Consider the following 26,622-nt stretch of genomic DNA (forward strand, 5'->3'; position numbering starts at 1 on the left):
CAACATTGGCCACATAGAGAAATGTAGCCAAAAAATGGCTGTGGCTTAGGTAAGGTTAAGCCCAGGATGCGAAGCATACTAGCCTTTATTTTAGTTGTTGAACCACTGTTTAGCCTGGTGAACTGCTGTTGCTTGGCTATATTTGGTTCGGCTAGACGAAGAAACAACTCATGCATTACTTCTTCGCCTTCAAGAGTGGAACGCGACAGCGTTCCCGTCGACCCGCCAAGGGGTGTAAGACAATGGGCTACAGGGCAGCGACTACGCGCCCCGCATTGGACGCGGTGAGCGTCGAGCAAAGCAGCGTTCGGCGCGGCAACGAAATGTGCGCCTGAGCAAGAGACGCACGCCTTAGAAACAGCGCGTTTCTAAGGCAACACCGCATTCACTAGAGGCGCTTTTGTACCGCTTTGAAGCGTTGTACTCGTGGCTCAGTGGTAGCGTCTCCGTCCCACACTCCGGAGACCCTGGTTCGATTCCCACCCAGCCCGTCTTGCAAGAGTTGAGCCAAAGCCACTTCTCCTCTGTCGTGACGTCACAGTGTCACGTGATTTCATGGTCACCGCCGCGCCTGAGGAGCTGGGTTGAGCCCTCGTAATATGCTTCGCATAAAAAGTAGCGACGCTATGAAAAACGTTGCATTTTCATTTATTATGCAGCTCTGAAGACATTATCACAGCCAACACTTAAAGTTGCTTTTAGTAAATGTAGGAACATACAAAAATCATTATGAAACGTGTATAAATGACTACAGCTAAGAGCGCTTTGATCAGCATGTAATATTACTAGAATATTATCACAAATCAAAATCGCAGTGTAAATGAGTTAATCTTGGCGCACATTTCTCGAAGAAGGTCAAAGCTCAAGGCATCCTCGAGCGATCGCTTTCGCGATTATTTACGTGCGATTTTGCATCTTGGCATCGGACGCGTCGCAGGCCGTTTGTAACGCTCTGCGAAGTTAGATGCCGAGTTGCGCGAAATCTCGCAAAAGTGATCGTATTCCAGAATACAGCTGTATATTTTCAAGCTGGGAACACATATATGGACCGACTACGCCGAGAGCGTGCCGGCCAGACCGACCGCTGACATGTTGGTAGCATGTTTACCTTTATCCCGTGACCAGCTGTCCAAGTGTTCGATTTTGTAAACTTCGGGCAGCTTCGCGTTGTCTTAGGATCCCACCTCACGTTGCCTTCCCATCAGGACCGGCACTAGCTGGCTGACGTCCGGCTGCCAGCGGGTTGCCAGAATTCCGAAAATCGAAGAAGCCCTATGTGTGGAAGGTGGAAGGCCTGACGCAGAACGTCAATGCGAAGATGGAACACGCTGTGACGTCACCAGTGCGAAACCCTTTGCATGAAATGAAAGCGCCAGAGTCAGATTGACAATGATGATGGACCAGCTTGAAAATATTTGAAGTGTCGTTGTTGTGGGTAGGCCTAAATATTTGCTAATGTTGCTGCATAATATGAGCTACACAAGTTTCTATCTAATTTTTACAATAATCAAGCTATTTCAAAAGTAGCCAAAAAAGTAGCCAAGTAGCCAAGGCATTTTTTTCCCCGCCAACAGCCTCAAAAAGTAGCCAATTTGGCGCAAAGTAGCCAAATCTGGCAACCCTGCCCACGTCTCGGAAGCGTCGGAACGTCGACACGCGGCGCCCCTATCTGAGGCTCCCCACGGGGCCGTACTCCTAGACAACGAGGACAACACGACACCGAGAATGATGATTTCCAATGGCGTCCCATTTCAAATGGGGCGGCGACAAATAGTCGAGTGGCCTGCAGGAGCTAAAACCTAGTTTTCTTGAATCTATTGTAGTCTACCATTTTGCCACCGTCTCCTTTACGATATTTGTCCCCACCAAAAGACTGTCTCTACTGTAAGGTTATCGATGCCTGTAATGCACCTCGCTCATCTACCCAAATGTCTCTAAATACTTTAAATACTCTAAATGTCTCCTCGCTTGTCAAGACCGCTTAACGCTCCCACAAGGCTGAACTCCCGCACTTCTGGAAACTGGACCCTGTTCAGGATACGCGCGCTCTCTGCATGCGGCGTCAAGAATGATCCCCTCCAGTCACTTGATGATGATGGCCCGTTGCTACATGCGTAAAATAAATCAGTGGCCTTCCACTCTGTGAAGAAGGATGAACAGCGAAGCTATACTGTGCAGTGGAATAACTATATTGATTGACTAGCAAGAGTGGTCCATTGCCATGTGTCAAACTTCGCATGCACACAAATGTAAGGCAAGGCGCCACTAGTCGCTCATCCACAATGTTCAACCTGGGAAGATGATGAGACACCGGGGGGTATACATAACCACGTCATGTTGCAAAACGTGGCATGACATTTTTTTGCTAATGGATCCCGGCACGTAGAACACGCAGACACGTACCTCACCGCACTCCGAGGGTACACACAGCTTTGCCGTAGCCAAGGCGGTCGTGCGTTGGTAAACGTCTCGCAGTTCAGTGATCGTTGTGAGGTCACTCAAAAACCACAAGCGGTCGGACACAACACAGGCCACACCTAAATTGGTTTCTCTCGAACTTCCTCGGAAATGTGGCCGTTGTTGCGGTGAAAAGTTCCAAGTTTGCTGGATCGGAGCCACGTAGACGTTTCGCATTTCATTCCACCTCGCGGTCCTGGCGACCAACACGCTTACAGGACTGCCACCACGGCAAAGCTTAAGGAAAGGAGATACGCAAGCGCTTGGAACGCCGACAAAGAGAGAGTGGTGCGAACGTATACATGGCCGACGGACGTCAAAGTGTAGCATCTGTTATTATTAGCTTATCTCCTCCACGAGGCAGCTTGCTATTGCACTAGCTTCGGCATCGGCCCACGTATGGTGAGAAATTGCCAGTCTTCACGGCTCAATAGACGCACGCAATTTTTTCCGGAATCTAGCCACCTGCGGCCTCGCTGTAATAAGAGCATCATGGCAATCCCGACTGTTGCAGACTTCATAGAAACAAAGTCAAGGCAGTGCCGTGATGGCTAAATCATAGAGTGTAACCTACATCCACGAAAGGTACCTCACCCTGTCCAGTACCAAGTGGGAGAACATAGTGGTAATCAACCAAAGGGAACAGCAGGCCCAAGAGGAACCAAAACTGAAAACCCTACAAGTGAACCTTTATATTATCCCTCGAAAAAGGCAAATAAAGATGCCGGGCTTTTGGCTACAGTTTAATGGTAAGGTCGACGTTTGGGTACAGCAAAAAATTATCAGCTGCAAGAAATCAAGAGGGTATTTACAAAAACAACATGAAGAGTGACAGGTCGGTGACAAAAGTGGAGAAATTGATGATGCTAATAAAAACCGACCAATTTCAATAATACCTGTATTCTTTAAGGGATAAGAGAAAATAATATTCTGCCGTTTAAATAGCTTCTTTATCAAACACTTTATATTCTCAGAGTATCGGCATCGTTTTCAACGTGGCAAATCCCCACAGTCTGCGCTCTTACTTCAAAAATAATTCATTAATAATAACATCGAATAAAAAAAAGCTTACACTGCGTGTTTTCATTGACTGTAGCAAGGCCTTCGGTACCCTAAACCATTATATTTTACTCGGGAAGTTAAGCGCTTATGGGGTATGTGGTGTAGCTAATTCATTATTTAGTTCATATCTGTCTGAGAGGGAACACTACATCTCAAATGCCACCGGTTTTTTTAATGTAAAACCATTTTTGCGGCGTGATTCAAGGAAGCATTTTAGGACCAATGCTCTTCAATATCTACATAAATGAGATTAAAGCGAAAGCTTTACTGGCCGCGAACTTGCGATTTCGCCGTGGCGGTACGCCACGGAGGCACATGACGTCACAACGCGCGCCATGCCGCGGATATTTCTCTCTCTCTTGCTCCCTAGTCACTACTGCGCATGCACCAGTAGTAACACAGAGCCGCAGGTGTTCCGCCTCTGCGCTCGGCGCGCCTTTCCGTCGCCGCCGTTTGGTATGACGTCCAACCGCGTTCCTCGTCGTTGCGCTCGCCTCCGCACGCTCCGCCAGCTGCGTTGCATGCCTGATACTATGTCGGAGGTTTGATGAAAAGGAGAGCTTGCTTGCGCTGCAACCACAGTTGAGGTGGCAGTATGTGCGGCGACAATTTTGATAAGCAGGAGGGGGCCTGGAATCGACATCGGAACGAGATTAAGGGAAAACTATTCGAACAGGCTGGCTAAACGCCGCAACATACCTGGACAACCTGACTTACCTTGACTTGCAATCAAGAATAACCAAGGCTAACCATGCTATGCTTTAGCTGTTGCTACGTATATCCTGGCGTAGCCGAGCTAAGCCACTGCCAATTTTCTGTTAATATAAAGAATGATGCTTCATTTCTACTCTGTGCGCATGACACTAGTATTTTTGTTTCTCGACAGAATCCAACTCAAATTGTTACCAGAAACAAAAGTGTACTTTCAGATGTGCTGCAATGGTCCACTGCTGATCGCCTACGAAAAAATGCGAAAAAAATAAAAGCTGTTTTTTTTAGATCCCGAGGCAAGGAAGCCACCGTGAACCAATCAATAACGCTTGAGAGAACACCCGTTGAAATTGTGAAGAAACAAAGTTATGGATGTGACCTTCTCTGCTCATATGACGTGGACCTGTCATATTTAATCATTGACTAAATCACTACCATGTGCTGCTGGTATTCTGTCTTGACGTAGGCACTTCCAGAAAAAGCTATACTTCAGACTTATTAAGCTCTAATTTCTTCCCATATAAATTACTGCCTGTTAGTCTGGGGCACCACAACCCTAAGAAACATAAAATCAATTCACCTATTGCACAAAAGAGCACTTCGGTATATTGCAAGCATCCCGCGCAATAGTTCTACACGTACGTTGTTTACTCGCTATAAGACAATCACTGTGAAACGCATGTTCCATTTTCGTTTATACCTGCCTTTTTCTTTCCAAAGGAACAGTTCAGAGTGTATATTAAAGAGTCATATAATAAAAGCATCCGTTAGACTGATTCACCCACCCGCAGCGCCAAAAAGTGGATTGTTCCTCGTTTCCGCACGGCCTATTTCTTGCAGTCTCTTAGATCCACACTGCCGTCCCTAGATAATAACTACGAAGAGAAAGAGGCCAACTTCTTTACGTTTACAAAAAAGAGATGGATTAATTTTTCTAACTCCTCTCTAATGTCTTTATAATATACTATCCGAACACGATGAAGAACGTTTCATTACTCTTTGTATCGCGTTTGTTGTTTTCGTCATATTATGATATGTGTTCACGTGAACATTGAATATTTCAGCTACAGTTAACAACCGTCCGGGGGTGTACTTATATATTGACCTTATTTGTTCTATCGTTACATTGCTGTACTTGCACAACCTCTTTTTATTTTTTAACTGCATTTTTGATTCTATTATCCTAAATTTGTATCAGAAAGTATAGATTTTAATACCCCTGTCATGTACCTGGGTCTTTAGCGATTTTCAAGGGTGTTATTACTGCTTTTCGCGTAAAGGCCCCCAACTGTCGTTGGAAATAAAGATTTAATTGATTGATTGATTGATTGATTGATCGATTGATTGATTGATTGATCGATTGATTGATTGATTGATTGATTGATTGATTGATTGATTGATTGATTGATTGATTGATTGATTGATTGATTGATTGATTGATTGATTGATTGTATCAAAGAGCACCAATCCAGAAGGCTCACCGTAGCCTTGGCTGTACCTCCATTCATGTACCAATGTCCATACGTACAAGTCACAAAGACACAAAAGTGCAAACGGGGAACATGCTCTGACATGCAACAAGATTTATACTAAGCACTCATGCATACCTTTGATCCAAGTGACTGTATGGCAGTGCTACCTAAACTGGACGAGCTGAACCAAACCCGCCAAAAGGCACAATTAGCCGCCAGAAGCTATCAAGACAGGAGCTCACTTTTTTGCTTGAACTAGGCTACGATATCACACAGCGCCTAAGCATAGAACAACGAAGTCCTCCGTGGGACACGCTAAACCGCGTTACCATCGAACCAATAGTTAGAAACATGGGGGAAACACACAACCGGAAAGACGGCAAAATCGACCGCAACACCTCAGAGACGACACTGAGGATTGAATCCTACACACGGACGCCTCGCTAACTAAGCAAGACTGCTACACAGGCGGGGCAGCCAACTCTAAAGCGGCAACTCTACACCGATATCGTGACGCCTTCACAGCAGCATATCATCACATCATGCGGAACTTATAGCTGTCATAAAGGCCGCCGCCATGCCAAACCAACACGAATAAAATCTGCTCATTCCAACACATAGCTAGGCTTCATTGCAGGGCACTAGCAGCCAGAAACATTTCCATTGCAATATATTCAGAATTGCCAACGCACCTCAACGTACATCCTAACAAATCACGGATCCAGAGGATCCCACGTCACACGGCGATCAGACAGAACTAAGTGACCATTGCCACATGCCGCGCTAATCTCGCGGGCCCTTCCCAGTGGTAGCCTGACCCACTGAAGATGAATGAGAATACGCCCTCACGCGGGCTTATAGACGCCAAAAAACATGAGGTTGTACGCAACTGCATGAAGTATCCACAAGGATACACGCACATGAAACGAAGAGAGGCGGCACTATGGAGGGGTGGGCGGACGCACACCCTTTGTCTCCACACGTTCAGCACTACACACAACGTTTGTCTGGCAAGCCTGTTTGAATGGCAGGCGACGGCTTCCCAGATAATGCTCATATTTTGTAGTATGGACTGGGGAGCCTTCCCGCTATTCAGGCTAGCCTTGCCAAACTCGCACCCATTCTGTAGACCTGCGATACTTGAAGAGTGACTGTTGGACTCCTACGCATACGTACAAGCCCCAATCGAGTTGATCACAAAGCTCCGCTTGGCAAACAGCCAGAACAAAGCAGGAGAACCCGGATGGGGAATCCCGAATAAAATTTATCCTCCCTCTCTTTCTCACTAAATAGACAAGCGTTGCTCCCACCTCGCACGGTTGGTGTCCTCCGTCAGCAGCAGTGCCTCGGACCTCCGTTTGCGGATGAGGCGACCAGGAAGTCGCTGAATCTGTGTTGTCGCCTCCTACGCCTCCTGAGCTGGGAGTGGCATGGACGACCGCGAGTGTGGCTCAGTGGACGGCAACCGCTCCAACTGGTCGACGCCATTTTTGCGGACTGGATCGAGTCCCGTCGTGCTCGTGCGCCTGGTCTGCTGCGTCGACGACGCAGAGAGTTGCCTTTTGGCGAGGACAGTGGTCTCGGCTGTCACTTATGCTGACAGCTGGGCAGTTGTCGCTGTATTCATTAGGCACAAGTGAATTTCTCGTTTAACATTAAATTCTTTAGCTGAAGTGAGAATGATGGCACTACCTCGATGGCATTACGACTTCGGTCTGGCAATGGATGCCTCATAGCGACTATCTGACGATCAACACATGACAAGGGCAACATAATCACGATTCAATAACCAAAGTAGGAATCCAATACAATGTCGGGGAAAAATTGACGCTGATGACATGAAGGAGGAAAAAACTGGAGGACGCTTAAGCTTCGCCTTCAAGAGTGGAACGCGACAGCGTTCCCGTCGACCCGCCAAGGGATGCAAGACAATGGGCTACGGCGCAGCGACTACGCGCCCCACATCGGACGCGGTGAGCGTCGAGCAACGCCGCGTTCGTCGCGGCAACGAAATGTGCGCCTGAGCAAGCGACGCACGCCTGAGCCTTACAAACAGCTCGTTTCTAAGGCAACGCTGCATTCATTAGAGGCGCGTTTGTACCGCTTTGAAGCACTGAACTCGTGGCTCAGTGGTAGCGCCTCCGTCTCACACTCCGGAGACCCTGGTTCGATTCCCACCCAGCCCATCTTGCAAGTTGTTTTTTATTCATGAAGTGCCTGCTGGGATTTATCGCTCACCGCCAACGCCGCCGACACCGACGCCGAAAACGACGCCGACGACACCGGCTTTTCTGCGACACGAGCTCCTTAACGCTGTCGCGTTAATATTACGAATGCGGTATGGCGTTGCCGGACCTATTGTGAGGAAGACCCAGCTGCGGCAGCATTGCGTTATGAAGTGTTGATTTTATTTCTTATGTTGCACAGCGCAGGCTGCGCGGCCGGGAGCTAACTTCCTCCTGCTTGACGGGCGCTGCACGCGGAGCGAGTTCTGACCAGGGGCGCTACAAGGCTACCTCCCCCCCCCCCCTCAGAGCGGAAGGAGGAGGAGCCCCGTGAACATGCTTAGATGTGACCGTCCGGAGTGATGAAGGAAACGAGGTCAGGTTGAGTAAAGGCATCGCAGGCCCAATAGCGGCCGCATAGACATCCGCACGCCAAGTTTCATCCTAGGCGCCAGCGCTCGTTTCTCCCCTGGCGGTACAATTTCACCGCTAACGGGTGTTGGTTTCCGCCGCCGCTTCCCTTCATGATCGCGCCCGCGTTCAGCTCGCGCTGCGCGCGATACGTCTCTTGTTTGCGCCGGTGCCTCTCGGGATGACCACAAATTATTATTGTGTTGTTAACTGTTACGACAGCAATGTAAACACGCCAGGGTTGATGCCACCAGTGAAATTCTGCCGATTCACAAGAAAATGGTACGAAAAACGCAGACGACAGGCATGGATTACTGCGGTGCACCGAACGAAGTAAACAACTGGCAAACGAAGCGAGCTCGTTCATTGATCACTCCTGAGTATATGACGGTTTTTATATGTAACCCACATGAATGTAATAATTACTCGGTATATAATCCTTTTATTCATATAAAACTTTCAGTTGTTCGACCAGCGCTTGTCCTGTCTTCTCTCTCGGGTTTCGTTTGTGTGCGTGCTGCCCAAGAATGGAAACCATGTGTTGTATGCGCTAGCAGTGGCTGAAGTTCACGCTTGCCGAGAAATTGAATATGTGTACGATGCATTGAACATGATTGGAGTTCATTCCTGCATCACCACTGCACCGATCGATCGAGCTACTGGACGATAAGCGCCCGCGTCTTCGTCGCGCGGCATTGTTGCCGGCGCGACCAAGACTAGTACTTTCAACTTCCGTCTCTTGAGTGCTGTTAAAAAATGGGCAAGCTATTTATTTTGTTGCCTCTATTCTATACTGTAGGGAACGCACAAGTTAAAGTTGTGTGCGCAAGTGATACTTGTGCTATGCAGCGACATATTTTGTTTATTTCCGCACAGTGTCGATGGAAGTCCGTTATCACCATCATAGACAACGCGGATCTGTAGCAAACATTTTGTGAGAAACTGCAAAAATGACTTTAGCTCGTATGTACCGTATGTATGCGCCGCATCGTATGTGCCGACGGTTTTTCAGGTGGCAGATACGATGTCGTTTCAACTTACATGCTCAGCGTCACTTACATGGATAAGCAGACGCTGCCCTTTCGCCGCATTGCAGCCATAAAAACAATCATTAAGCCTACCGATATTCTTAAAGGCAAATAGAAGCGTGTACAGTCTTTTTCACACTTAGGAAAAAATTCGGAACATATTGCATCACGATGCGGCGAGCAATGGAGTCGTGCGGCGGCAGCAGCTCGAGCAGGCGCAGACGCTCGATGGGCGGTGTCGTGATCGGCGTCTTCTGCTACGGCGGCGCGCGCTGGCCGCATTGTCAGGAAGCGTGCTACTGTCAGGGGCAGTGCACCAATTTCATCGGTACTGCGGGAACTGAGCTGGTATTCTTTACTAAACGTTGTGCGTCGCCAAACTCTGAGCCTTCATGGCGATAATGGAATTCCACAAACTTCTTTTGACAGCATGCTTCGTTTGTTCTTTCGAAAAGCGGGGGTACTGAGCGCGTGCCCGTATATTTCTTCACTGTGTGTGCAACCGTAATAAGCAGCGACAAGACGCACCAAGATGTATGCGCAACGTGATCAGTCTTTATTCGACTCAAAAGGAAAAAAAAGCACTCAACAATGATAACGATGGGGTTCGAACACGATGAAACAAACGGATACGATTAAAGGAATGCTTTAGGTCAAGACAATGAGCTGCAAGTGATTTTTCTCGACAATCATTCACTACACCAGATAGAACCGGCCCGCCGGCGGGGAATTGGACACGTCATGCTCCGAACTTCAGTTAGCATCTCGTCACATCCCCAGCGGCAGCGATGACAGCCCTCATCCTCGAAGGCAGTAATGTGTAGAGTGACTTGATCAGGGATGTATTCATTCGCAGCACGTCTCAGTCGCTGACGATGGTGGATCGAAGCCTATCCACGGACGACTGATAAAGGGGATGGTGCGCTAGCGATATCTTAACGAGCCCCAGACACTGTAAATGATGTTGGCGCCCGGGGATTGAGGCGGCCACTCCAAGAGAGGGACGGCGCGCTCTTCCAGCAGTTCTTGCACAACACGAGCAGTGTGAATCGGCGGGCTATCGTGTTAGAGTATATAGTCGCCTTCCAGGCGACTATATATTCGTCAAGAATGTATATATATATATCCGTCAAGAATGTATGGAATCAGTAAGTCTTCTATTACTGCCCTGGCCCTTTCAGCGATGAACTTACCTTGGAGACGTATCAGTGGGCGTCGCACACCGCTTAGTAAAGAGCACCGGCTCATTTCACGCGGTAACGACGAGATCGGCGGACTGCAACTGACAGTAAAACGCTTCCAGACAATGCGCCTGCGCGAGCTACTGCTGTCGCCAGATTCAAGCGCTCGCCGCTTCGCGATGCAATGCGCTCCGAGTTTTCCCCTAAGTGTAAAACAGACCGTACATCGTCCTTCGAAGAGAATATCCACGCACAGACACGTAGGAATACACCACGCGCTCTACGAAATGTGCCCAAACGCGAACACTACAAGAGGCAATGAAGATAGTGATCTAAAGAAAGGAAGGACGCTTGATTCTGCAACCCGTGAGGGCAAGAAGCTATCAAAGTGGTGCGAACGAGAGATGGGAGAGGCCTACCACCCGCTAGTTGAATTTTGCCCCGTATGCGGCGCTCTCAGCGCCGGCGCAGCAGCTCCGCTCGTGGTGCCGTACTTGGCTATGGCCAGCAAGTACTACACTGCCGGATGTATCGAAAGTCTTGCCTATGTACGAGTTCTGGAAGTGGCGATACAGCTTGTCTTTCATGCTGCCGCCTATGTATACAAGCGCTCCCTACTCTTAGTTTTTTTTACGCCAGCTCTGTTGGGTTCTGTTCGGCGCCGTCTTTGTAATCACGCTTAACCAACTAGCCCACCAACACATGCTCAGTCACATGCTCTGTTGATATATGCTGTGCACCTATGCCTTTTTGGGGGACGCACAGTTGCCATACGTTTGTACCCCTCTCCGCTGTAGACTTTGTAAGTGTTTTATTAGGGAGTGGAGTGAACACTTTTAACTGGGGTAAAGAAAAATGGCTGTACACAAAGTTCGATGGTTGAATAGCTGGTGGACCATTCACACGACGATTCCCCTACATGTTTGTTGATTAGTGTGCCGGTTGTGCATTGTCAAATCCGCTCAGTGGTAATTGGACCAAAAATGTTTGGGGCGGGTCATCGAGCGATAGAAAGTGGCGTCTAGCTGCCCCAACCAACGGCTCTGGACCAAACTTGGGGCGCTTATCCCCATCGGCTCTGCCAAGGAAGGGTTGCCTTGTAGGTGTTCCAGTTTTACCTTGGATTTATATATGCGATTCCTTGTAACAGTTCTCGTAAATACAAGTTGTATTCATGCCTCATCTGCGTCTGCTTCTGTGAATTCGAAGCCTACAACGAATTTACCGATGCCATCCTTTTCGGAAGTACTCAATCCTTACTTGCGGAGGAGTACTTCGAGTTGATAAACCACTGGCGGTGCGTCTTGGACGCCGTAGGGGAGAAGTAATATCCATACTCTGGAGAGGGTGGAAGAAGAACCTGATTTTTCTGGTGATATCTTAACACGTACGCGCAAAAAATATCGTTTATTTTCATGACCAGAAGTCAGGAATCAAGGGTCGTGTAGACAGCGTCTCTCGTTGTGCCCGCGTCTTTTTCCAGTGGTTGTTGTTCAACAGGGTACCCAGCGAGGAAATCCAGCAGGTTCTTGAATAGGTACTTCTTGTTCACCAGGCCGATGACAAAGTGCACGTGCGTGTAGAAGGGGTCGGCGATGTAACCTTCCCACTTGACCCTCGCACCCAGCGAAGATCGCAGCTCGTCCACCTCCCTCGGCGTCACGAACTGGTCGCCCTTGCTCCAAAAGAGGGCCACGTCCGTGGTCATCCGCGACAGGTTGTACTCGGGCGGCTCGCGCTGGCGGCAAAGAACGTTTGAGTGAGGTGCGGAGGAGGAAGTTTAGACATTGAGGAAAAAGATGAATATTGTTGAAGCCTTTGTCACTTTATCATCAAAATTGATTAGTTCGCACTCACATCTCTAATCTTGCGGTACGTAAAGGCAACATTTGCCGCAATTTTTTGCCCCATTTGCCCCAACATTTGCCCCAAAAGCATTTTTGGACAACCCCCACTTCACCTGTATGTCACGTGACGTCACGAAAACCGCGATAGCTTCCCATCTGATGTGACCTGTATACACTGATTATGCATAATTTGACCAAACCAATGCAAAATAGTTATTTTAATTCGGCGCCCTTTCGCCATTAGCCCTCGGCTATCGGTCAAAAGCTTTAGGGCAGCGCCCACGCGACATCACGAAACCGCAAAAACTTGCCGCGTCAAAGTGACGTGTATGCGTTAAAGATGCATTATTATGACGAACAAAAGTGAATTTTCTTCTCAATAGCCGCAGGCTGCCCTGTTCCGAAAGGAACAAAAAATGACTGCCCCCAATCGCTCCGGCACTGGCTATTCGCCCTTGTCGGAGAGCATGGGTTTACTTGCATGCAACAAAACTTTTTACGTGGCCGTGTAACGTTTCCGTGAACTTTCGGCTTGCTTACGACTTCGTTCTGTCAACTCTTCTTTGCTCAGGATCCGTTTTAGCGCCATTTTTAAGCTTCCGTTGCATGCTGCCGCGATTGTCGACGAGCCGCCGCAATCTAAGAGAAAGCGGACCAATCGCAGATGCCGGCACCACCCTCTTCATCCGCTTATCGATTTTCAGTGCAGTGGCTCGGCCCCATCGAATCCCTTTCCACTTGAGCGTGCTCCTCGCCTCTTGACAGCCAATTAGATAACAAAAGCCGCTCACTCCAGGTAACGTTATTCGTTTTTCAAGCAAACAAAAGTGACCTCCTATGAATGAGGGAAGCATTTGATTCGTTTGTTCAGACAACGCTGCGGGTGACCGCCCGATGCTTGCGTCGGCGGTTACGCAAATTTGACGTCAGGAGATTGGAATAAAAACATATTGAAATAGTTTTACGTTATAGGACCCATGATTACATGATATTCAATGGTGCTTATGATTACAGATTGTCACGCATGCGTGTGGTGCATAATTATGCGGGTTCTTTCAAGGCATTACCGTCAATGTTGCCTTGAGCTGAATCAGAGCGGGAAAGTTGCGAGAGCTACACTCATCGTGATGTCAGCAGCCCACTTCACATGCTCTCTTAGAGTGGCGAAACCGACAGCGTGAAAATCCTGCGTCCTACTAGACAGGGGCAGACTACCTCGGTAATATTTGCCTGGGTCGCATAGTGACCATACACAGAAGTAGCCTAACAAGAGCCAGAGCCCGTCATGGTTGCTTAGTGGATACAGTCTTGGCCTGCTAAGCATGAGGCCGCAGGATCAAATCCCTGCCACGGCGGCCGCATTTCGATGGGGGCGAAATAAGAAACACCCGCGTACCTAGATTTAGGTGCACGTTTCCAAGTGCGAAAGAAGCCCCCGAATACACGGAAAAGTATCGCGCGACTGGCCGCTCGAGGCACTGTGTGTATTCTCGGGCTTCATTCACACTCGAAAAAACACTTTTATGTAGCACGTATTGAGCAACAGCAAAATGTATCGGAGTTTTTCATGTTGCTCTACAATTTTCTCGTTTACTTCTTTCACCTGATTATAATATTTGAGAAGTTGAGTAACTAATTAGGACTAATTATATAATGAGACGGGATTCAAAATATATGAGAGCATCTCCAAGTGACGGCAAACAACATTACCTTGGTTCTGTTCAGCTACCTGGTATTCGCATATCTTTTAAACCATGGTGCATGATAGTTTGGACGCCCTGTGCATGTCCTGACGTTTCCTATATCTGCAATATCGTTCATTGTTTAACGCCCTTACGAATTAGCTATGCAGGCTACAAGTTGCAATGTGCTGACATGTACGCGTGTCCATCCTGCAATCGCTCTGTATAAACACGGGGTCAAAATGCGAGGAAATACGGCCAATATTGGCACATTTCAGTAATGGAAACAAAAGATAACACAATAACTGGCAGTGAACGTTACAAAAATTGTTCACATCATTATAAGGCTTAAACGTATAAACGTATTTCGAAAGGTTGCCGCATTTGAGAAATGGCAAACCTGTTTATATAGGAACAACTGCTTGTTTGCACAAAGAATAAGTTTTTCTGAATTTGAGGAGGTTTAGATTTTTTTTTCTGTTTGTGTAAACTGCAGTACACATCGCATGTTATTATTTCGTAGAAACACTCTGTTTCGGGTATTTGTGTTGCGGGTATCGCCACAAATACCCACGTCAAAGTTCCACGCTAGTCTTTAATAGGGGCGCGCGAATACTCGGATGTATCACCGAATCGAATTCAATATAGTGAACGCTCGAATAATTCTAGCTGCAAATTCGATGTCTACGATCTGATTCGCCGAGTATTCAGTATATTCTGGGCAGATGCGCGCGCAATGAATCCATGTCGCTTGCGCCCAGGAGCCCCTCGCGCTCGATGCCGCCGAAGGAAGAGTTTCACTTCGTTGCGGACTTTTGTCACTGCGTGCGCTCGCTGACGTCGGCCCGGTGCGGTTATCGCCCACACAGTGCACAGTTATCGCCCGCACAATGCCACCGCGTCGGCCGCGGCAGCCCTTGTGTGTACAAGGTTCGTCCGTGTCGACAGGACCGATCGAAGTGACAACGCGACGGCAACAATTGCAGCGCATATTTCGCAAAGTGCGAAAGTCTGTTCGAAGATCGGGCTGTTTAGCGAATTGAGCTTGCATTAGTCGCCGATGCATGCGCGCCGTGCTCAACGCGCGGCGACGAATTTCGGGCCCCTACAACAGCCGTCAAATCTAACCTGCACGCGTGATCTCGGGCCCAAACACAGCTGAGCCACTAGTAGGAACGCACTAGCGACAAGCATTTCGCCACCGCCGGCGGCCCATTACCACTTCGACCAGCGGCGAATTTGCGGTAAACATTGCCTGGGCCATTAGGCTTAATCGGCACTGTTTCATCGCGCACCCACGAGTAAAGGCACGGTTTGGTGCCGAATCTACTCAGATGCACTCGCAGCAGCCAAGAAACACCTGAAAAGATGACAAACAACCTCGCAAACAAAAGCGAGCGTACGGAACTTGTTCGCGGCCGCCATCTTTGCGGGACACCGCACATGAGGTGTTGCCGTAGTGTGGCTCCTCGTTACTGACGCCGGTTGCAGACGCACATCGGAGGGCGCGATCGGAGACCGCTGTTCGGAGCCCGCGTTCAGTTTCGCCGTGCGCGATTGGCCTATAGGCCGCGCCGACGTCGTTAGCCACGGGCGCGACCACGTTTTTGGTGTCGTCAAAATGACGGCACGCTCCTGTCAATCATTTTGAAACCGAGCACGTCGTCTGCTTGGAGCAGAACACAACGAGAGCTGTGCGCATGAAGGAGAGAAAAAGATAGGAGGGAGCTGTGCAGCATCAAGCTACCCGGATCAAGATCACCCTTGGATTTTCACGGCGGGCCCTAAACTCTCATGACTCGGCTACACCATGCATGTATTTGCACGGACGGCTGATGAAGGAAGGAAGGAGGATGGGAGAGAGGAGATGGGTGAGTAGGGGAGGAGTCGGGAGGGGGATCGTCGCGCGAACTTGCTGTGACTCTCCAAATTTCACAATCGTTCACACGTGTCAAATCACGCGCCCAATCTGACAATGAAATCTGATAATGTGCGGATTGCGCCTGTGCTTTACCGCCGGCATCGGCTACTAGCGGAGCGCTGATCAAGTCACGTGATGCGCGTTCATTTCGTCTGGCGCGTAGATTGACTTTACGATATTCGATAAACACCTGCGCTAAAGTTACGACAGCCCTTCTGTATTTTCAAGTAAAACTGGGACGCAGTGGTTATTAAGCAATACATAAAATACCGCGCAAAACACAGGTCCGCTATTAAACAGAGTACTTTGTTGGTATTCAGTACAAATGAACGGCACTAATTGATTAGCTTTAAAAAAAAGCACTTCATTATGTTCAACAGAAATTACAGACCTTCATACATTAGAACTCAGTTCTCATACTGTGATGGAATAATTACTGGGTGTTCGCTATAGTAAAAGTGGACCTTACTGTATTAATAATACTTGAGCGCTAAAAACACGAAAGGCGTAGAGAAAGAAACACACACCTTACGTCTTTCTCTACGTCTTTCGTGCTTTTAGCACTCTAAGCTTTTAATAACATGCGTTACCAACTAGCCCACCTATGCAACATTACTGTATATCTTGGTTTCTGTGTACATGAGTTCCTGATAGATTGCTAAATACTTGTTATGCAATTCTAGGAGGCTACAGAGCATGTGCAGCGCCATATCTTCGGGCGGAACATTTGTAAGTATTGTATTTTGTGATTTTTTTCTAATATTTGACATTCGATTCGACATTCGACTACGAATGTACTAGCCGGTATTCGCACACCCCTAAGTGCTTATGTGTTCCGCCTTAGATACCTGTGTCAATAAATAATTTGATCTGGCAGTTTTAGCGCCGCGCTTAAACTGTAACTGCTTTTAAATCACAAGGTAAATACTTTCTCATATGCGCTTTAACTATTGTCAATAAACATCGCATAATGAAGGGTCTTTTCAACTCACCTGCCCGTAGACTTCGTTGTTCTTAGACGCCCCATAGTCGAACTTCTGGGCCCGCTTTGATCGAACGAGCTGTATGGAAAAAAAATAGGAAAACAACTTTCCTAAAATATAGACGATGACTGATTCATTTAGCACTGTGATTCCTCAACGTATCATGTACACTGCGCTATTCTCATAACTCAAATTATAGTTTAGGCACGGGAATGTTAACGCATAGTCTACATAGTAGCATTTTTGATACGGTGAAGGGATTGTTTCCTGTTAGGGATAGTTCAACAAACCAGGCTATTACTAATCATTTAGTGCAATAATTCAGTTATAACCAAAATAACTTTTCTTTTGGAAATCTACTCTTTATGGAGCGAAATAAAGGTCAACAAGTTTCTACGTATCCAGGAAAAATTGACATTGCTTCTTCGGGCTCAGTGCACGTGTATTACTAATGTGAACCTGTTAAAACACTGATTCTTCAAAAGACCAGTTGAATTTCAACAAATTTCAGCTATCAATGTTGAGAAAGTATGCGTCTGTAATAATATGAGCATTTCGGCACTGAGTTGTAACTTTCCTGCTTCATTATGGCAGCGTTTTATTCTTCACAAAACACTGCTATAACGCAGCAGGGAAATAAGACAAAAGGCCTTAAATACCCACCTTATTATAAATGCGTACCCTCTCTACGTTGGTACCTGAAAGTTGTTGAAATTCGGCAGATATTTTCAAATGCTTTTTTTTTTATTTCAGGCCATTGAGCTACGTTGGTACATTGTGGCGAATTTCGACAGATAGCCGTAAGGGCAAAATAAAAATTCCTGGACACGAATTCTTTTTTATGTGGAACTGCGCTGATTCAACAAATTCACAGAATGCGTCATTGTCACGGTCAGCCTAATTAAATCCAGTGTATTACAAGGGATTATCGCTGGTAGGCACCAGCGATAATCTGCTGAGCTGGCCAACCTTCTGTCCGCAAGCTTCCTTATCTCTTCCCCTCAGTCTAACTCTCTTCGCCCACCACACAGCCGCCGCATGCTCACTGACCAAGCGAAACACTGAGGAGGCGGAGGAGGCTGCCATAGGTCTGGCCATGATTAAAGCTGACAAGGAAACAATTATAAGTGATTCTAAAGCCGCGGTCCGAAACTTCGCCCGAGGGCGGATTCTGCGATCGTGCAAGATATTCTAAATCTGTCAACTAGCAAATAATAAGTACATCTGGAATCGACACCAGCACACTTGGCCCTCCCCGGAAACGACACAGCTATACTCGCGGACAACTTTCTGTGGCAATGAAGCGAAAGCTATGGGCGCCTGACTGCTGCACAAGTGTTAAGGCGCCAAGTAGTTCGGCAGCGTGTGACAGTGTTTTTGGCTGCTCGGAACAGACGCTGAATCTACGCAGCTTCCACGTGCGACGGTTTCGCGTCACAACATAATTAAGCTTTTACATTCAGTACTGTGTTTAGTCTTGTTTAGTTGTTGCTAATAAGGTGTTTTATGTCTTCTCTCCCCCAGCTTAAGCTAACGTAGAAGAAAACACGGGACTCTTTTCAGACACGCTCTCACCTGTGCTCGCATTGCCTCCGTAGCTTTCCCTTTACTTCCACAGAAAGTTGTCCGCGGGTATAGCGCCCTCCGCCGTTCGAGGGTTTACGACAGGGACGTGGAAGGCCAGCCGGAGTACGGGCGAAGCCAAGACAGCAGGCTACAGCACCAGCACAAACTTACGCAACACCTTATGCAAAATCACGGAACCTTCCCTCCGGGAGACGCAAAGCTAGATAAAGGAGAGGCGGTGGCCTGGGACGACTCGAAACAAAGACGTTCCCCATGTCCCGTTCTGTATCACTTGTGCCAGCCATGTGAATTCTCAAGTGAATGCAAGTGACGTGGCTTCCCGTTTTGCGATCACTTCCGCTTCATGTGGGCGTGCCCTAGCACGATAAGGAAACCTCAAACCCCGTGAGTATACCATACCGTGGAGTGGGAGACCATGCTCCTCAGCTCCGACCGCAGATCCAGATCACCACCATCGCACCATCCAAGCAGGTCTTCAAGCCCAAGTGCAAGGCTGTATATATATATATATTGTACGGGGCTGTTCCGTGGAACTTAGCAGCGGAGATAAAGCTGGCGACGAAGTGCTGGAGGCATGGTCACAATATAGATAGGATAGCTGGCCTTATAGCCCAGCCGTACTATGCGTTATTCCAAATTTATATATATACACATAAACTTTACCTATAAGAGAACCTGAGAAATGATAACAAAATTGTAGTGGAACACTCATCTACAGCGTCCGTCAGCCTCGTTTCGACGTGCTTCTGCGTCATGCCCGGATTCCTCGAGCTGCGTTATCTTGCGAGCAAACCAAGTGGCTTCCGTTTCCCGGCCGGTTCTGTTGTCTATGCGTCTGCCTAGGCTACGACACGCCTTTCAGCTATAGTACCTCACTTCGGTCTTCATAAAGTTAAGCAAGAAACCACAAAGCCGGCCTCGACGCTTTCGTTTTGTTGCTTCCAGGGCTGTTTCAGCAATTCTCGAACCTGCGGTGAGTGGGTGAAACTAGGGTTGCTACCGTGGCCGAGAAAAAGAAAGGGGGGAGCAACGAGAAGGAAGGGGGAAAATTGGGGGGGGGGGGGGGCGTGTATTTTGTCAAGCGTACTTTAACCAAGAACACTAAGAAAACTATAACAACTAAATGTGGCATTTCGCCGAGCACAACTTTCGTACGACTGACTCTATTGGGATGATTGAAACGCATTATATATAAATTTTCGTGCACTTTTAATATCTTCATGTTGTTGAAGCAAATAATACCTCCATATGGCATATTATAAGCTACGAACAACAAGCGACACGAGATAGCTGAATTGACTGGAAACTACAAATACTTTGCAGAAATGAGGAAATTGAGACCAACCGCTGTTACGCTTTCTGATTCGAAATTGAGATTGCTAAGCATTTAAAAAACGATAACAATGCCTTCAGCTGACCGGCATCTTTGGCGTGTTTTATGCGTTAGCGCAGGTGTGCGTATATGTACAGGATGCTCTGTTTTGTGAATAAACAGTTATAAGTATAGTTCTCGTCTTAGCCTTTCCCTTTGTCTTTCACGCTTTTCTTTTTTTCCTTTTTTTTTCGCTATAAGCCACCACTTGAAGTACACTTTCCTCCTCACGCGCTCTTCTTTCATCTCCCCCGGCGCTCCGCGTTCACTTTCATATTTTCTGTGCTCGTTCACTCGGTTACGAGGTACAACAACGCCGAGGCAGGCTGACGCTCAACGCTGGAAGAGGCGCCTAAGAACTGCACTCTAAAATAACATGGTAACAGTTGTGTGTGGTGTCGCCACAGTTGACAGTTGTGTGTGTGTGTCAGATTTTAGCGGCTCATGGGTAATAATATGCACACTCTTATTACTTTTCATTAGTGGCAGCTGGTACTTAAGACGATTGAAACACTCTTTGAAAGTCATAAACATACGAACTCGTCTAAAATCGCACCTCGAATAATTTTCGCCATTACAATTCTTGGCGGATGGTAGCTAGCGCTTTGAGGTATTTGAAACGTTCATTGATGAGTAAGCCGATAAGCAACAAGTTTAGCGCGAGTGGCAAAGTGATGCATCGTTTGCACCGGCACGAGATGTATGAGTTTTCTTGTTTTCCATTTTCTTTGTCCCCCTAATATAGGCACATAATTGGCCATTCAGGCGAAATGCTGGTTCATTGTTGCAGTGAAAATACCACACCCGCTCAATCTTGTGTGCCTTTTCTTGACAGCAAGTTTGGCTATTCACTATACATTTAGAGTCATCATCAATGTCTTTTTTCTTCTTGTGCGAGCAACTGGCATGGAGGACTACTAGAAACTATAAAGCCTAAAGGTGTTATATGGTTAGCACCAGTTCTAAAAGAAAATGTATTTCGTATCAGTGGGTAACCTGAAAAGTATAAGCAGTGCACTGAGGCAACTTTTTCACAAGGATGGCGCAAAAAAAAAAATTGCAACGCTATCAGAAGGTAAACAGCCGCACTACTCACTTGCGCATAATGTATGACATTTTTCATTGAAGTCCCTGCAGGATTGTGACACAGGTAAACAGGAATCCGCGTCTGAAAAAAGCGAGCGGAATCATAATAAATGGAAACATGGAGATGCACTGCGAAAACCAGAAGCTGGATGGCGATACTATAAGCCCTTTGTACAACAGTAATAAGAATATATATATATATATATATATATATATATATATATATATATATATATATATATATATATATATATATATATATATATATATATATATATATTTATTTATATATATATATATATATATATATATATATATATGGTGCGATGGTTCTTCCGTATATAGACAGGTTTCCCTCCGGAAAATTGGTAACTTAGAAACGTACCTTCCAGAGACAACATCCAGGGAAATTTGCTATGTCCGCGCCGATTCTATAGGCAGTGAGGCTCTGGAAGAGTGGCTCCACCCGCAGTGACCGCGCACAGTCTTTATTTCAATAAACGTTTTTTTTCTCTTTTTTTGTTTGCTTGAAGTACAGTGGGTTGTAATGGGAATAGCATTCTTTGCCTGCTTAAGCAATTCTGAGGCTGCATTTCTATCTATCTATCTATCTATCTATCTATCTATCTATCTATCTATCTATCTATCTATCTATCTATCTATCTATCTATCTATCTATCTATCTATCTATCTATCTATCTACCTATCTATCTATCTATCTATCTATCTATCTATCTATCTATCTATCTATCTATCTATCTATCTATCTAATTTTCTTACGCCGACACAATGGCCCAGGTTGTCTACCAGCCGTGGTTGCTTATGGCTATGGTGTTGGGCTGCTAAGCACGAGGTCGCGGGATCGAATCCCGGCCACGGCGGCCGCATTTCGGTGGTAGCGAAATGCGAAAACACCCATGTTTAGGTGCACGTTAAAGAACCAAACCCCAGGTGGTCCAAATTTCTGGAGTCCCCAGTACGGCGTGCGTCATAACCAAATCGTTGTTTCGGCACCTAAAACCCCATAATTTAATTTCTCGTCCAGGTTGTCTACCTGCTTGGGTCGTGTGCTCATGTGAGTAAGCGAAATAACTTTATTGGAGGCGGTGGGGTCGCGTCCGCGTCCTCACGCAGCCGTCGTCATACCACCTTCGTCGTTACGTCGAAGTCAATCCTTCTTTGTCATTATATTGTGGTAAATTATGTCCCGATGAAATCATGATTATGCCGCTCTTGTCATGCCATGGTCGTCATTGTACCGTCATCGAGCAGTGAGCGTCATGCATCCGTTATCGCACCATCATCGTCGTGCCGTCCTGATGGTGCCATCGTCGTTAGTCCAGCTTCGTCTTCCGGTCGTCGTCGTACCGTCTTACGCCATCTTACGCTTACGCCATATCGTCTTACGCCATCTTACGCCATATCGATACTCACGCCATCGACATAATGCACTTGTCGTCGTGCCACTGCTCCCGTGCCGTTGTCGCCACGCTATCGTCGCCAATACCGTTGGAATCATTTGACGATGGTCATCTCATTATCGGCGTGCCGTTGTCGACATACGGCATATGTCGTTCCATGGACGCTATTGCATTGTCATCCCATCGTCGTCATCCGGTCGTTGTCGTGCTGTCATACTTATGAGTGACTTTGGCAAACGAGTACCGCAGCAAATTGGGCCGATACCGGACACAGCGTATGTCGCATGTAGCGGAAGCAACGCAAGTCTTTGAATGAACACTACAGATTTTAAGTAAACCTGGCTTCAGCAATAGATGTCGCTAGATACCGTCGACAGTCACCGTGCGATGGGTTTTGCCGCGATATTTTTTCTTGATTTGAACACCTAAAAAGAAGCCTGCATCATTTGTTCGCATTTGTCACCGCGGCGTACATAATTTGAAAGAAAAGAAAAAAACAGAAATTCATTCGCTAATAAACTAACTACAATATCGTTTCAGTAGCAAACTACGGCACGTGCTTATATTAAAACGTTGCGGAGAATCGTCATAAAAGTCTAGTTGCGTGTTTCCGCACTTGAAAATGATCATGTATACCGAAATAAGTGGTGGCAAATTACGTGTAATCGATCTCATTGCGCAGGCGCAACCACGATCCGCTGTTCGCTGTGCAACCTCTCTGTGCCATCAAGAGTGCCGTCTCACTGCTGCTAGGCGACTATTCGTGCATTAGCGAGCAGCCCAAAGAGCTACTCATAACCGCACTTTATAAATGAATAAATAAATAAATAAATATGTGTGGTGCCAATATTTCATTTTCTTCCAACTGTGCTATTGCTGAAGCTTTGAGAGAGTTTTTGTAATACAGTAGCTAGTCTCAATGGCATTTGACAACTTTTTTTGCTCAAGAAAACTTTCCGACGGGCCGTAGCGAGGGTGCGATAGCCCTACTGCTAAGTATTAGAACGAAATCTCATACATCGTGCAATAAAAACACCGTCGCGTAATTTGAGCGTGTGACGTGAAAAAAAGAAAGAAAAGGAAATTTGAGCTCGTAGTGAGTGGTTTATAAATTTTGCTCCGGTGAACAGAGGTATTGAGGTATTTGAACGGGTGAAATTAACAGCTCGAATTAATGCAAATAGCTTTTAGCGTCCTTCTACAGCGTCAGCCACATGGAACTGGTTCCCAAGTATTTTCGGCCCAGCCATTGCAAGACGGCGCATATACTATATATATATATATATATATAAATACACACACTCCAAAGTAATCGAACTTTTTATCCTTAACCAGCTGGGCTCCATGCGACTACGCCTCGTGTGTTTCGTACAATGAGCGCAGCACATCTCGGTCATGATAATATCATAGCTATCGCGTGGCTTAAGAATTTCATGGGGTACCACCGAGCGAAAACGCGCGCAATAAACTCCTGGAATGCTTTCCATCTGGTTGCTATTTAAGACCCCAAGAAAGGATGTTTGACAGTCCGTGCTGTTCTTGTACATACAGCGCATACACGCAGAAAAGAAACAGGCAATGCGAGTGAATTGGCATTCAACAAACATTATTTGAGAAACAGCGCATGCTTATAAGCTGACGTGCGTTTTTATTTAAACGATTCTAAGAGCAAAATTAGCAATTAGTTCTGCTTTGTTTTTACCAAAATATTGCCACAAGATTGCTTTTCCACTTACCTGCGGCAGCTCCCTTCTTCGAAGGACAAGGTTGCATACGCAATGTTGTATTTTATTTTATTTACTGGTAACGCATACAAAAGCTGTCGAGTAACAATGCAATTAACGATGCGGGAGAAAGATCACCGTCGTTACGAACTTTAACGAGAGAGAATTAACTGCGCGTGGAATGCATTTTTGAAGATTTCCTGTACAATAAAGTCACAGGTCACTGTATCTGGGAACAACGCTCACGTGCTTACGGGAATACTTAAGGACATAGCTAAAAAAAACATGACTAAAACTACTCGCAGCGCTCGGGTTGTCTGAATGTTGTCTGACTTGTTTTTTCCCGCCGTCTTCGAGCATGCACCTAAGTTTGTACGAGAAAGCACAGTTTACAGACAATATTCAATCACCGCGTGTTCCCGAAAGGCAGCTGGTTTTCCACATAAACCGGTCGACATTTCTAAACGTCTGCGCGTTTTCTTCGATCCACAGAAACGAGATGAAGTTAGCACCCATCTGAGTGCGCGGCTTACCAGGTTGATGTATCTGCTCCCGATGTTGTTGAATCTGTCGCCGAGGAAAGTGCAGACGCGCTTGGCCACACTCCCGCACAATATCCTCACGAGGCTCATGAGTTGGAAGTCCTTGGGGAGCACCTCGTAGCCGCCCGCCGCTTGAGCCAGGCGCTGCGAGCGTGGAAATTACAGGAAAGGTGACCAGGAGTGGATTGCGCGAACATTTACTTAAGAAATAATACCTAATTTAACAACGCGTTCTTATATGTTCCCTAGACAACTGCTGGTTCGACTAGAAGGCGTTCTTAAATTCCTTATTATTATCCTTATTCAATCTTAGTTCAAGCCACCCCCAGGGGAGCAGATTAGTCGCGCTGTTTCATTTTGCGTTTATTTGGTGTTCGGTCTTGTGAAAGAAGACTTCCGTACTTTGCTGGAAAAGTACTACGATGCAAACTAGTTGGTTTTCCACTTAGCAAATAACTTATACGGCGCAAAATACACGAAGGCGGGCGGAAAGGAAGATTGCGAAGAGCGGAAAATGCACAACACGAATTAATCCAATTCATTAGCTTTACAAGTATTACCCAGCAATAAGACATAAAAAATCCTTGCTGAATGGCAATCGCGCTTTTTTGGATATTTTTCAACAAGAACCATACATTATCCCATACCCTACTCGTCACCAACAACACTCGATCATTCCACTGTGCAGAAAGCACTTTGGCCGACAAATGCTCCGCTGCACTGTTCCGCTTTTATTAAACAAATTAATTAATGAACGCATAATAATTGAAGAATGTGGAGCACGTCTTATTAGGGAAGCACTTTTATCATGAAATCAACGCAATATTATTTATCACTAACTAAACTTTCACTGAATATTGTAATTTGTCTTCATTTATTGTAGTCTGTAATTTAACCGTAAAGGAATATGTGTATCTATATTTTCAGTTCATGATGAATCTATGTGTATTACGACTTGTAAAATATGCTATGTAAAATGTGACTTGTCAAATTTGCTATGTGAAATGTCACTTTTGAAATATGCTATGTGAAATATGCTTGTGAAATATGCTTGTGAAATATGCTTGCTATGAATGAATTTCGTTCGTCTGTCCTCAATGCTTTCCATGTATCAGGGTGGCTCGAGTTCCTCTCAAGTTACTAATGTCACATTTATCCCGCGCCTGCCCTCTTCCTTGATATTAAAATAAACTGATTTGATTTAAAAAAAAAAACCTATTTCAGGAAACACCATGAGGCCGATATTGAGACGCGTACTTGTTTGTCCTTTCTTTCCGGGAATGGCCGTCGCCTGCAGACAGCTTCAGACGGATACCTTCCCTAACCCATTCCACCTGAAACGTGTCGTCCCAGATAAGCATCGGGACGACACGTGCAAATTGTGCCAGGAAGGGCTAGCCCTTCCTGGTGACTCCGGCGACCCTGTCGTCGAAGTGGACCTCCGCTCTGCGCAGCTCAGACCTCGGCATCGATACGTGGGCAGTCCCGCAAGCCCGTGAGGTGGCGTTGAGGCAGGGCCTTGACGTTCCCCCGTGGGGGAACGTCAAGGCCCTGCCGGACCTTGCCGGACGTTCTGACAACTTGACAACCTTGCCGACAACTGACAACCTTGCCGGACGTTCAATAAGGTTCTATCCATCCATCCACCTGTCAACTGCTAATAAGCTAAAGATACCGTTCAGGACAAAACGCACCTGCATGATTTGGAACTTACTAGAATGTTATCGTTGATCCTATCTGCTGTCTATATGCTCTCGCCAAACCTTGTGCAATAACATTTCATGCGCGCCACGAATAATGTTGTACTTTATGGCAGGTAAGCGAGCACTCTGCGCCAGTTGCTCTGGAGCCTCCGACGAGTCATGTATAAAAACGCCGGCATGCTCGACCCGCAGATGAGCTGATTTCTA

At 46.6% G+C, this 26,622-nt stretch overlaps 1 protein-coding gene across 7 annotated transcripts in view; it reads right to left on the minus strand.

The window, feature by feature from the left end:
- Window positions 1-26,622, minus strand: part of LOC135911211 (lipase lipl-1-like) — a 76,317-nt gene that overhangs the window by 26,157 nt on the left and 23,538 nt on the right. For 4 of the 7 annotated variants that reach the window (XM_070538407.1, XM_070538406.1, XM_070538408.1 and 1 more), the window contains 3 exons: window positions 24,704-24,856; window positions 21,036-21,107; window positions 16,990-17,058 (listed from right to left, as the gene is read on the minus strand). In XM_070538407.1, the coding sequence (XP_070394508.1) occupies window positions 16,990-17,058; window positions 21,036-21,107; window positions 24,704-24,856 (294 nt within the window). Of the gene's footprint in view, window positions 1-7,012; window positions 7,237-11,925; window positions 12,286-16,989; window positions 17,059-21,035; window positions 21,108-24,703; window positions 24,857-26,622 lie in introns of those variants that run through there. The other 3 variants (XR_011514475.1, XR_011514474.1, XM_070538409.1) reach the window with 2 other exon arrangements.

This window comes from Dermacentor albipictus, chromosome 5, assembly GCF_038994185.2.
Source record: "Dermacentor albipictus isolate Rhodes 1998 colony chromosome 5, USDA_Dalb.pri_finalv2, whole genome shotgun sequence".
Classification (NCBI taxonomy): Eukaryota; Metazoa; Arthropoda; class Arachnida; order Ixodida; family Ixodidae; genus Dermacentor; species Dermacentor albipictus.